This window comes from Rhinolophus hipposideros (assembly GCF_964194185.1).
Source record: "Rhinolophus hipposideros genome assembly, chromosome: 23".
In the NCBI taxonomy this organism is placed as follows: domain Eukaryota; kingdom Metazoa; phylum Chordata; class Mammalia; order Chiroptera; family Rhinolophidae; genus Rhinolophus; species Rhinolophus hipposideros.
Genome location: NC_138069.1, coordinates 26,640,572 through 26,653,692, shown reverse-complemented (window position 1 = coordinate 26,653,692; position 13,121 = coordinate 26,640,572). Strand labels below are relative to the sequence as shown.

Genomic DNA, 13,121 nt, shown 5'->3' with positions numbered 1-13,121 from the left:
CGGGAGCTTATCTCGTGCTCCGTTTCAGTCATTACCCACTCACTCCAACAAGGGTGACCACTTTCCTGACTTCCATACTGTTTTGTATCTTTTTAAATTTTGCATTTATTATATAATCAAAGAAACAATTTGTTTTCAAAATGTGGGTGTGCAGAGGTAGGTGAAGCAGATGATCTAAATGGCACTTGAGTTAGTATCTAAAGTTCCTGCTTAATATTGTGACTAAAAAAGCATTTTCAACACAAATGTACATATGTGGGTACTTTTTTTCCCTTAAGCCTACTTCGTATGTAACCACCATCTATCTTTTCCTTCCTTCCTTCCTCCCTCCCTCCCTCCCTTCCTTTCTCTCTCTCTCTCTTTTTGTTCTTTTAGCTGGCTACCATGTGTGGCTGTGGGCTGTAGAAGCTTTTGCCAAGCAGCTGTGTTTTCAGGAGCAGTATGTCAAAGCCGCCTCTCACCTGCTGTCTATCCACAAAGTGTATGAAGCCATAGAGCTGCTCAAGTCACACCATTTCTACAGGTCTGTAGACCCAACCACTGAACCAGTAGTCAATCTACCTAACAGCTCTGCTTCCTGATGACTAGTGTAAAGCCTTTATTCTAATTAAACATGTGAAACATACAGAAATAGATGTTAGTATACTGGCTTACCAGGGCACCCACCACCTATACTTAACATGTTAACTTTTATCAATATATGCCTCTGATCTTTTTTTAAACTTGATACTTTTGTAAGCTTCTTTACTATTTGTGTTACTTTAACACAAATAGAGAATTCTGCATAAAAACAAATGAACAGCTTAATGAATTAACAAAAGAACTCCCTTTTTAAGCCCCATGTATGAAGAGACAGAATCTTGCCAGCCACCCAAAAGCTCGCTATGCGGCCCCATTTTTTCTGTTGTTTGCTCTAAGTATAACATTCCAGATTTATTTGAATTGCCTTTCCCCAATTCTCTCCTCATCCCTTCTCTAGAAGTAAACACTCTCCTGAGATTGGTATGAGTCCTTCCTGTCCTAGTTAATTATTCTTTCACTACAATACAGTCATGTGCTGCTGAACGACAGCCATATGCATATTTTGTCCAGTTTTTTAGTTTCATGGCAGGAGGGTAAGTCCGGTCCCTGTCACTCCATCGTGGCTAAAAGCTGAGGTCTCAAAATACTTCTTAAATATTGCTCTGTCTAGATCACCTTTAATCTAAAACACCATCAGCTCTGAAGTTTTATGTCATTTAGAAACTATTAGTTCACTGACTTATACAATCCTCCAAATGTTAACGTCTGATGATAAAACATCTAAAAAGATCACATTACTTAATATTACCATCAATCTCATCAGAAAAGTCTTTAACTTTTGGGAAGCTGTCAAGCCCACAGTGGCTGGCACAAGTTTTCTAAAATTCTCATTTTCACTTGAGAACTCCAATTTTATCATTGGCAACAATAAGGTTGGTTGTTTTCTGTGAAGTAACAGGCTTTTACTTTGTTCATTTTTGAGAAAACATCTGCCAAATACCCAATGCTGAATACCTGTCGTTTGTTTGATAGTCATTCTTTCAAGAAATAATGAGGTTCCATGAAAAAAGAGCAGCCAGTTCAGCTTACAGTTTGTTCATACAAGTTTTACCTTGAGTCACCCATTATTCTTTGGAATGCAGCAAAGAATACAAAATCCCGTTCCCATTTTGTCACAGACAATATTAAAAAGGCATGGACTTGCGGTACTAATAAAATTAATCATTTTACTGCTTCATCAAGAACATTTTTTTTATAAACTACAAGGGCCACTACCTTGATTCTTGCTCAGATGCCACCCACCATTGCTTTTGCACAATCAGTGCAAAAGTCACCACAGTGAGAAAAGGCAAATAACTTCTTAGCATTATTATAAAAATAGTTTCCACCTCATGAACCCCCTGAAAGGGCCTTGGGGCCCCCTGGGAATCCAGAGACCACACTTTAAGAACCGCTGGCCTGGGTGAAGAATTGAGCACAGCATGTGGTTTTAACTTCCAGTGTATGCAGGAATACAGTAAGAAGTTGAGACAACACAAGACGGACAGTTTGTCCTATCTTGCAGCCCCTCCTAGGGCCCCTTATAGAGAAGCCTTTTCAAATTGGCTACGTATCTGTTCTTGCCTCTAGGGAGGCTATTGCGGTTGCCAAGGCCCGGCTGCGCCCAGAGGACCCGATCCTGAAGGACCTGTACCTCAGCTGGGGAGCCATCCTTGAAAAAGATGGCCATTATGCCGTAGCTGCTAAATGGTAAGCCTAAGGGAGACAGGAGTGCACCCAGAATGTAAGAGCTCTGACGCAGAAGAGCAGGGTGAGAATAAAAGCGATCAGCTTAGAGGGGGAGGTAAAGTGATTAGAAAATAGAAAAGCACGTGTGTATTAAGTCCAGCTTTGTCAGGTTCATGGAAACCTACCTTCTTGGGTACACCTGGAACTAGTATTATATTTTATGTCTACTACAGTTGAAAAATAAAAAATATGATTACCAAAAAAAAAAAAATCTACTTCCTTGGTATGTACATAAATCACCATCACTATTCAAGAATCTTCAGTAAGAAATGACACCTTTTTCTAAGGATGTCTTGTACCATGAGATAAGGAAAATGAGAGAAAATGACTCCTTTACTTGGATTCAGTTCAGCAAGTGTTGAGGTTACTTTGTGTCCTAACCCATGTGGTGCCATTTCCTGTCCCAGGCTGCACTGGCCTCAGCCTTCAGAGGGATGGTGGAGGCAGTGACATGCCTGGGACCACAGGAAGGCATACAAGGCAAGGCAAAGCTGACAGATGGGACCCCCTGGGGAGCAGGAGTGAGCTGTATATGACACTTTGAGTTTTCTTTTGTATTGTAGCTATTTAGGGGCCGGTTCCGCTTATGATGCAGCCAAAGTTTTGGCCAAAAAAGGTGATGCCGCATCACTGAAAACAGCTGCAGAGTTGGCTTCAATCGTGGGAGAGGATGAGTTATCTGCTTCCCTGGCTCTCAGATGTGCCCAAGAGCTGCTTCTGGCCAGGAACTGGGTGGGAGCCCAGGAAGCCCTGCAGCTCCATGAAAGTCTGAAGGTCAGTCTGTTCTTGTATCTCCTGATATTAAAGACGGAAGGACCCCAAATCCTTTTCTCGTCGAACTCCAGTGAATAACCCAGTTGCACAAGCTGTATTTTGGCCGGTATCCTTAGATGTGTCCAGCAAGCCCTGGCCGTCCTATCCCACTGAAGTACCATGGCTTATCAGTGCCATATGCGGAGTAAGAGAGAATGTGGCCAGTCATGTTAATTCCCATTGCTTATCGGTTTGTGTACAACACCCATGAATAGACTTTAGTCAACTCAGCCCCTAGGCTGGCAGCCTAGTGTTTCTTCATTAATGTCATCAGCACATCAATGAAGTGGGGGAATGGCCTCTAGCAGAAATCATGGTGCTCTACCTGTAGCACCCCTGTTCAGATGTATGCCATAAAGAAGTATGACCACCTCAAAATGTTTTCTTGTCTTCCCTTCTGGTTAAAAATGAGTAACTTACCACTACCTTTTTTGACACATCAAAATGGAGATTACTTTAAAAGCATCAGCACTCTCCCCTAGTTTGGTCCATTTTAAATGACTTTGCTTTGTCAAATAGTAACGTGAACTTTGTCAGTTCCTCTTTCCGTCATAGAGTAACTGGGCCTAAAGATAGTCCCTAGCTGAATATTCAAAGCCCAAGAAAAATGCTAGGTCTAGATGAGAAGGTAGCTTTCTGGGAACTACAAAATTGTCTATTAGATCACCTCTTTTCCCCTCACACATGACTCACATTGGGCAGGCCGCCTACTAAGGGGGTAGATGCAAAGGGGGATACGGTGAGAAACGGGGTAAGCAATCTAGCTAATCCAGCACTTTCCCTGCATAACAGTTCCTCTCCTTTGTTGTTGGGTTCCAGGGTCAGAGACTGGTGTTTTGCCTTCTGGAGCTACTGTCCAAGCACCTGGAGGAAAGGCAGCCAGCAGAGGGCAAAAGCTCCTCCTCTTCTTATAACGCCTGGTCCACAGACACCGAAGGGCCCCTCGTGGAGAGAATAACGGCAGTGTGGAAGAGCGCCTTCAACCTGGACACCCCAGAGCAGTATCAGGCTGCATTTCAGCAGCTGCAAAATATCAAGTACCCATCTGTTACGAATAACACTCCTTCCAAACAGGTACCCCGTCTGCATGAGCTTTGATTTTAATCACTCAGCTGTAAGACTTCCTTAATCCATGTCTAGTATAATAAGAAACAAGTCCAATGCCAGTTTGCATTTCAGAAAAGACCTGGAAAAATCCCTTTAGACTAACTAAATCCCTTGAGACTTCAAAGCCAAAGGCTTTGAAGTTAGATTTAGGTCGGCATTCCCTTTTAAAAGAAAAAATAAAAGTCGAAAAATATAGAAAAGCAGAGAATAATATAATAAGTAGCTAATATAGTAAGTAGCTATCAGCCAGAATTAACAGATGTTCACATTTTGTCATTTTTGCTTCATAGAATTATTTTGGGTTTGTTTTGTATTTTCCTCTTTTTCGATAAAAGAAATACAATCCACTTGAAGTCCCTTGTGTTTCCTTCCTCGGTCCCATCCCCCTTCCCTAGCATAGCCCTTATGTCAGACCATGTTTATTACCTTAGGCCGTGCTTATTTCAGTTACCATTGTAAAATCCATCCATGTTGACGCAAAGACATCATATTGATTCATTATGACTGCTCTATCCATCCTATGAACACACCTCAATTTGCCTACTGTCTCTTTTGATAAGGAGGGAATATTATATTAATAAGGAATGAGACTTCCTCAAGGGTATAACAGTTTGGCAGTTTCTTGTAAAGTTCAACATTCACGTGCCCAGAGACCCAGCAATCCCATTGCCTGGATATTTCACTAAAAGAAACGAAATCAGGTGTCCACACTGACTTTTACACAAATGTTGACTGTCGCTTAGTTCAAAATAGCCAAAAATTAGAAACCACCCAAATGTCTGGATTTTAGTGGTAGTTACAGCATATATAGCTACAGCGATATTTCTCAAAACTCATAAATTGTTCACTTAAAATTGGTCAGTTTTCTTAATTATACTCCAGGCTTGCCTGTTTGTTTTCTTTTTTTTTTTTTAATTACAGCTTTTAGTTCCGGAAACTTTTTGTTTTAATTAAATGCAAATGTCAAGACATTTTCTTAGCATGAGCAGACTTTTAACACCAGACAATGTATGTTGCTGTGCAACTAGATACGCAAGTCTCTGGCGAGGAAGCAAAAATGGGTGGTGGAAAGAGGACCTTTCTTAAAGGTAGACTGTGTACTTCTAAGTGCAGTTAATAGGAAAACATGTGGTGTCATCCGAGCGCCGTCTGTGGGAGGATGTTTAACTGAGACTCTGGCTTCTCCCTCCAGCTCTTGCTTCACATTTGCCATGACCTGACCTTGGCAGTGCTGAGCCAGCAGGTGGCCTCCTGGGACAAGAGTGTGGAAGCACTGCTTCGGGCTGTGGTCCGGAGCTATGACTCGGGGAACTTCACCATCATGCAGGAAGTGTACTCAGCCTTTCTTCCTGACGGTAAATGACCCGCACCACTGATGGTGTGACACCAGGTGCACAGGTTATTGAAAGACAGATTGGCCAGTTGTGTCATTTGGTAGAAACTTTCAATTCTCTTACCCAAGCTCCTGAAAGGTAGCCGGAATGACTCAGCTGTTTTCCTGGCTCTGCCTACCTTTCTGCCTCCTACTTCCTTTCCTACACACAGTGTAAGGGAGCGAGAACTAGCATTGTACTCACAGGTTAGTAAGAATGGAGAAGCATAGCAAATACATTCCTTGAGCTGCATAATTAGTCACTGAACTAAATCACTGTGATTTTTCACATGCAGTAGGATCCCCAGAGCCTTCAGCAGGGCACGTTGAATACTTTTTCTATCATGCTTTGAACAATGTGTAGCCTATAGCAACAAGAACATTGTCCTAAGCCAGGAAATGTTTAGTTGTTAGTTGACTTTCGGTGGCAGGCATGTGGTCCCATGGAGCACTGCTGTCCTTGTTTCTGGAATCTTGCCTCTTAAGTGACAGCAGACAACACACAGGCAGGAAGACAGACTTCTGGCAGATACCGAAATGTACAACCCTAAATTCTTTGCTTCTTCTCCTAGGCTGTGACCACCTGAGAGACAAACTGGGGGAACTTCAATCCCCTGCCACACCAGCTTTCAAAAGTTTGGAGGCCTTTTTTATTTATGGACGTCTGTATGAATTCTGGTGGTCTCTCTCCAGGCCTTGCCCTGAATCCAGTGTCTGGGTAAGGATTGCTCACACAACGACCACCTCGGTGGAGCAAAGCCAGCAGTTGGACGATGCCAGCCCTGAAGAAGGGGACCCCCAATCTTCTCAGCCAGAGCCAAGCAGGCCGCCAGAACCAGACAGGAGACTCACAGAAGGAAGTGAGCAAATACTGAACGCTTGTAAGGAGCTCTTTTCAGAAAAGCACGCCTGTCTCCAAAACTCACAGCGAACCGTTGCTGAAGTTCAGGAGACCTTGGCAGAAATGATCCGCCAACACCAGAAAAGTCAACTTTGTAAATCCACAGTGAATGGTCCTGACAAGGATGGCCCAGAACAGGAGGCAGGACAGTCCCTCTCTAGTTCTCGGAGCCCATGGTAAGTACAGAGGCAGTACAAGATGGACTTTTAAATACCTTGCTGGAGTTTCACATAGTCAGATAAAAATCAGTGTGTGATGAGATGTATCAGGACACCTGGACGCCTTGTCATGTAGTAATCAGCGCATGCGCGTTGGAGTCAAGTGCGGGCCCCAGTCCTGGCCCTGCCGAGTGACTTCAGGCAAGATTCTTCATGGGCTGAGCTCGGACTCCCTCATTTGTAAGTGGGAGTGCCAACTCCTACCTTGCTTGTGTTTAGAATTAAATGAAGTCACAAATATTGTTAATAACAAAAGTACAGTAAAGTCCTACCTTTGTGTAATAGATTCTCCCAAAAAATCAATCATGTAAAATCACATCATTAATGAAAACCATTGTTCAGTTGTTCTGTACTATCACAAAAGATACACAGAGGGTAGTATACAAAACTGCACAGTGAACTGAGAAAATCTCAAAGGATCAGAATGCTGTAGCATCCCAATCATTTCCGGAGAAAACGGGCCAGGTAGGTGACGGGAGCCCATCACCAGTCACTCCAGAGCTCGCATTGTTACGGGGCGCTTTGCTATGAGCATTTGTAGTGATTTACAATTACTGATTGGTTAGTATGTGAGTGCCTTTTACCCTGGTTATGCCCTCAGCACAGGGCCTAAAACACAGTAATCAGAACAGTTAATAAACTTATAGCTATTATTGTTAACTGTAGAAAAATAAAAATAAAAGCTTTGGAGCCCTTATATTTATTGCTCTAAAAAAACTCCCACTGAAATCTTCAGTGAGAGTTTTGAGTCACTTCTCCAAGAAGAGGCTTTAGGTTTAGTTTTAATAACAAGGGGAACACTGGAAAGTTCTCTAATCCAGCAGCTCTTAACCTTTGGATCATAGGACCCCTATGAGAAGCTTAACACACTCTTCCCAGAAAAATGTGCATCCACATACCCCAGTTAGGAGCCCCGGCTCTACCTAACCATTCCCCCAGATAAACCCAGGCCCTCTGCCCTTGGCTGCAGGTTGAATCCCCTAACGGCCCCAATTTTGGCGATTTGGAAAATGGGAAATAATACTGCATTTAGAAAACTGCATCACATCGCATTAAACTGCCTTCTCTTAACCTTTGTATTGAAAGATGGGAGATAAAAATCCAGGTGACAAAGGAATTTTATTTACAAATGATAGTTAGAAGTTACCCAGGGCAAGACATATGACTTATACCTTTTAAAATTATTATTACTAGTAAAGAAGAGAAAAACGAGCCAGTTTCTCTGCCTGAATTAACCAAACGGCTTACAGAAGCGAATGAGAGAATAGCTAACTTTCCTGAGAATGTTAAGGTAAGATTTATAGCAGGTCATTTGGTAAAACATTACTTTTTGTATTGCCAGTTGACTATACCAAATACTTGAAGGTCATCTACTTTTCTGTTCAGTTTCTAAAATCTATGCGTTTGTATGTGCTTAAAAAATCAGGATCCAGTTACCTTTGCTTAGCTAAAGTGTTTTTGTGAGTACAATTATTGACAACACAAGCAATTTTCTACCTGTCTTTAGAGAAATCAAATAAATTTTGTAATTGGGAGGTTAAGTAAAAATGAAAGTTGGCGCCATGTATTGGATAGCTTACAGACGGATAGGTGTATTTGGATGTGGCCCTAGTAGTGATAGCAGCACATTTTAAGTTCAGTGGAGTAGAGCTCCCGAAAAAGATTGATTTTGTTTGAGGACATCCCAGTTTTAAGGACTGTCTCTCCTTAGAGTAACTTATGAACAGTAAGACACTGTCTCGGGAGAAATGGCCCGACTGCCTGAGAAGTGTCAGGAGATGAGACTTGGAGTTACTGATGCTTTCTGTGCGATGTTTGTGGCTCTTTTACAAATGCTTCCTTGTTCATTCTCATGTCATCTTTCAGACCTGGCCATTCCCAGATGTGCTGGAGTGCTGCCTCGTCCTGCTTCACATCGGGTCCCAGTGGCCTACCCGCGTGACCCAGGAAATGCAGCAACAGGCCCAAGAGCTCCTTCAGAAATACGGCAACACTCAAGTTTACACAAGACACTGCCAGACCTTCTGTATGTGAACTTTCAAGGACCTTTAAAAAACTGTGTCAAATTCGAAACGTTTGAAACCTTTCACCTCTGCCAGACATTAGCTCTGGTCCCTATATGTTTTTGCAGGGATCCAAATAATACAAAATGTGGGTCAAGTCTGAATGAACTCTACCCTTAGACACAGTAGAATCTGACTTTGGACTCAATTTTAGTCTCCTACTGAAGGATCATCAAAAGCCAGCGGTAGTTATTAGAACTAACACCCGCAAGAGTGATTGTTGGTCATCTCTAGAGCCTTACAAAAGTTTCATCCAAAGAGGAGAAACTTTTTTCATCACCCAAAGGGTTATGTTCTTAAACAAGCTACCTTTATAAATGCTTCGCCTAATCATAAACATGTCATTCTTGTTCGAGATAGAATTGTTGCATTTAATGACTATTGGCAAATTTTTTAAGTTGTTTTTGTTAACTTGGGCTCTCCCCTTGTACTCTATTACTACAACGTCTACTGAATGTGAACTAGGTCTTACCCATCATGTTGACTGTTTACCCTATGTCTGAACTTTATTTTAGGTCAAAATTTTGGTTTTGTTGTTTATTGTAATTGCTTATTTGGACAAATCACTTATAAAGCTTTGGAAGAACAAATAACCAACTCAAATGTGTCTTAGCCCTTCAATTTTATAAGAAATGATTTGTGGCGATCAAATAGCTCAGGAAGAAATTACTGTTTTGGTGGTTCTTAATTTTTTTTTTGGATCACAGGACCCTTTCAGAATTATTAGGTTGATGCGCTAGTAATTGTGGTGTTTGCAATTATTTTTAACCTTTTAAACCACAATTACTTTTGCATCAATCCTAATAGATTGAAGCCACAGGTGGTCTTTGAGCATAAATGCATATTCCTAATTTTGCAGATACAAATTTTTGGATCATTGGCCTCCACCTTTGTGATCACTGCATAATGGGACCCTACATACTATTGAACTATAAATCTTTGTTCTTTTTTTTCTTTCTTCTTTTTTTGACTAATGAGCATTCTCTTGGAAGTCCTTCTCTTTGATTTTTTTAAATAATTGAACAGTTTCTATAATATCTGAGTTGCTAGGACATAAAAATTAGACAGACTGGGATGGGATTGAGAAGGAGCACTCTTTCCCAATAATTGAAAGATTTTCTTTTGGGATTCACTGTGAAGACTTTTCTACTTGAGTGTCCAGTTTATTTTTCAGGTGTTTTTTTTTTTTTTTTCTGGGATTGCTGTTGGCAGAAATGATGAAATTCATTAACAGGAACTCTCTAAGAAAAAAGTTTAAGAAGCAGTTTTCAAAGATATGACTTAACTGGGGTCTTTCTTTTTCTTTTTTTTTTAGACCTAGCTTTAGAATTTAAAAATGTCAAACCCAAAGAAGGAAATACTGATCTTCCTAGTTCTCTGCACAGTTGGGTGAACTCTAAGAAGATGCATTGTTACTAGGGGTTGGAGAATCTTCTTGGTTGCAAAGATATAAATAAGCATGACTAAGTGGAGAACTAGATACCAATTCCACAATCTGCTAAAATGAACCAATGCTTCGCTTGCAGAGATGGAAGAATATTTACTCCCTTCCACTTTAGTAAACAGCAATATGTATTATTACATTAGAAATTATAAACTCCTTCGTGATTTACCAAAAACCATCACCTATGGAGGAATCCTGTACACTCCTTCATTACTGTTTCGTAAGAACAAGAATTATTACTTGACAACTAAGCAATAAAACTACCCAATAGCAGAAGATAATAGAAATGACACAACTCCATTTCCTTTCAACTCCTCTCTTTCCAATACTATGTATTCAACCAATAAATGGTTTTCATTTCTATCTCCCTAATTATGAGAACCACAAAGAGCCAAATCGCTGAGGAATTGACTCAAGTTTTCTGAATGGATAAGATATACCACTAAGCAACTAAAGAATTAGTTTTGGTCCTTTACCCCATCCAAAGTAACTTTATCCCTAATAAGTAACTGTATCACTAATACAAATCACCATCTCCTTACCCAAATGACTGTACTCACCTCTCAATATGTATCTCTAAATCTATGCTTTCTTTCCAGTCTTCATTTTTCACATACCAATGACTATTCTAAATTGCACATCAAATCTTGTCAAAACCCTGTTTAAAAAAAAAATCTTTGAGGGGCCGGCCCGATGGCTCAGGCGGTTGGAGCTCCGTGCTCCTCACTCCAAGGGCTGCCAGTTCGATTCCCACATGGGCCAGTGGGCTCTCAACCACAAGGTTGCCTGTTCGACTCCTCAAGTCCCACGAGGGATAGTGGGCTCCGACCCCTGCAACTAAGATTGAGCTGAGCTGCCTCCCAGATGGCTCAGTTGGTTGGAGTGCATCCTCTCAACCACAAGGTTGCCAGTTAGACTCCTGCAAGGGATGGTGGGCTGCGCCCCCTGCAACTAACAACGGCCACTGGACCTGGAGCTGAGCTGCGCCCTCCACAACTAAGACTGAAAGGACAACAACTCGACTGGAAAATAGTCCTGGAAATACAGTGTTCCCCAGTAAAGTCCTGTTCCCCCTCCCCGATAAAAATCTTAAAAAGAAAAACAAATGTTTGAGTAGTTTCCCCTTGTTACTGGAAAAAAGATCCTCTTGGACATGCCTTACAAGGCCCTGCTCGATCCCAGGCTTTCCTTTGCCTTTGGGTCTCCTGTCAAGACACTCATCCTTGCTGCTAGATTCCAGCCACACAGGTCCCTCAGCGGCTGGAACCCAGCAAGGACGCGCTCGTCACGTCCGGGTTCTGCCCACTGGTCCCTCTGCCTGGCCCACTTGTCTTCATCTCTTAGATCTCGGCTTCGATGTCCTTTCTCTAAACAGTCCCTGAACTTCAACCCCGAGGACATCAGTGTCCTACACTTTACAGCTCACAAACTGTATTCTTGGTAATTACCATCTGGCAACACAAGTAGCTTATCAACTCCAGTGCGGGCACATTGTCTTCCACGTGCTGGCTCCTCCCTAGCATTTACTTACAGTGTCTAGTAGGTGCTTAACGGGAACTAAGAGGAGCAGTATTTCCTTTTTGGGGTTTAGCATTTTTTAAATTCTAAAGCTAGGTCTCTAAAAATATAATAAAGCTAGGTCTAAAAACAACCAGTAAGTCACATCTTTGAAAATTAATTCTCAAACTCTTTCCTTCCTAGAGAGTTAACTGAATAAAGTATGAAATTGAAAGAATACTCATTAATAGCTTAGAATAATTAAAGGACTCTAAACTGAGCTCATTCACACCAGCACTAGCAGACAGCTAGGCTGTGCTTGGTATCCGACCTTCCCGGGTCAGCAGAACCCTGGAATTCAGGAACATGTGGCAGGACGTGTGGAGGGGCGGTCACCCCAGTTAGCCTTCTCTTGGTTACTCTCCAGAAGCGTCACTGAGTATAACCACACACTGTCCTACCCACTCTTATTTACACGAGGCCGAGTTCGTGACTGGGGCCTTCCTTTAGCACCATTTTATAAGCTCTTTCTCTCCAATGCAATGACCAGACCCCACTCAACACTTCATTCCTCAACCCTTCATCTCAACATTTCTCCTTACAAGTAAGTCTGTCGTCGATTGTAGCAAAGATAAATCCCTATTTTAATCCAAATTTGGAAGGACACCTGTGCAGGGTGTTAAGAACCACTGACCTACCTGTGTTTTGACTGCAAACCTTAGTGATAAATCTCTCTCTTCCTGTATGTGAACACCCCAGTCAAAATCCTAGCTAGACCTGCTACTATACCTGACGTATAACGCCCCTTTTTTGTGCCAACAGAGGTAGAAACAAAGCTCTGGGCTAAGTCCAAGATATTAGAAGTTTAATTTGTCTAAAAGAATTCCACTAATCAAGTTAATTCACCAGAGGGTGCCAAAAAAAAAAAAAAGACACATTTTAAGAAAGGAAAACTGTATTAAAATTGTAATACTCAGTATATATCGATAACAAAAGATGAATACAAGTCACGTTTGACTTCTGCAATGGCAAGAGATGCTCAAAGTGGTTACCATCAGCATCCAGACACTTCTGATTACGGCAAACTACTGCTTGAGCAACATTGACCAAAGTGTCCACTTGTATACATTTATTTGGCACCCCCGGTATAATGAAGTAGCCTCAGGAAATGCAATTAAAACTGGTTTCCTAGTAGGGACCAACAATCAGTGACAGGCGTGAAGTAAAGAGACGGTTCCATTTACACAGCTGCTTATTCAGAGACATTCTGTATGCAAGCCAACTTGTGGAAAATGGAGACAAAGAGTTTGCCGATAGTCAAGATGCTTGTATACCAACGGCAAACAACCATTTCTAGAGCCAGAAATTCACAGCTATGAAAGACCAAACCTTCATG

At 41.7% G+C, this 13,121-nt stretch overlaps 1 protein-coding gene across 2 annotated transcripts in view; it reads left to right on the top strand.

Annotated features, from left to right (window-relative positions):
• Positions 1 to 10,371, top strand: part of GEMIN5 (gem nuclear organelle associated protein 5) — a 35,230-nt gene extending 24,859 nt beyond the window's left edge. For both annotated transcript variants that reach the window (XM_081035225.1, XM_081035224.1), the window contains exons 21-28: positions 376 to 523; positions 2,152 to 2,271; positions 2,874 to 3,084; positions 3,943 to 4,197; positions 5,423 to 5,585; positions 6,175 to 6,679; positions 7,916 to 8,012; positions 8,588 to 10,371. In XM_081035225.1, the coding sequence (XP_080891351.1) occupies positions 376 to 523; positions 2,152 to 2,271; positions 2,874 to 3,084; positions 3,943 to 4,197; positions 5,423 to 5,585; positions 6,175 to 6,679; positions 7,916 to 8,012; positions 8,588 to 8,755 (1,667 nt within the window). In that variant the 3' untranslated portion in view covers positions 8,756 to 10,371. The remainder of the gene's footprint in view (positions 1 to 375; positions 524 to 2,151; positions 2,272 to 2,873; positions 3,085 to 3,942; positions 4,198 to 5,422; positions 5,586 to 6,174; positions 6,680 to 7,915; positions 8,013 to 8,587) is intronic.
• Positions 10,372 to 13,121: the final 2,750 nt, after the last annotated feature.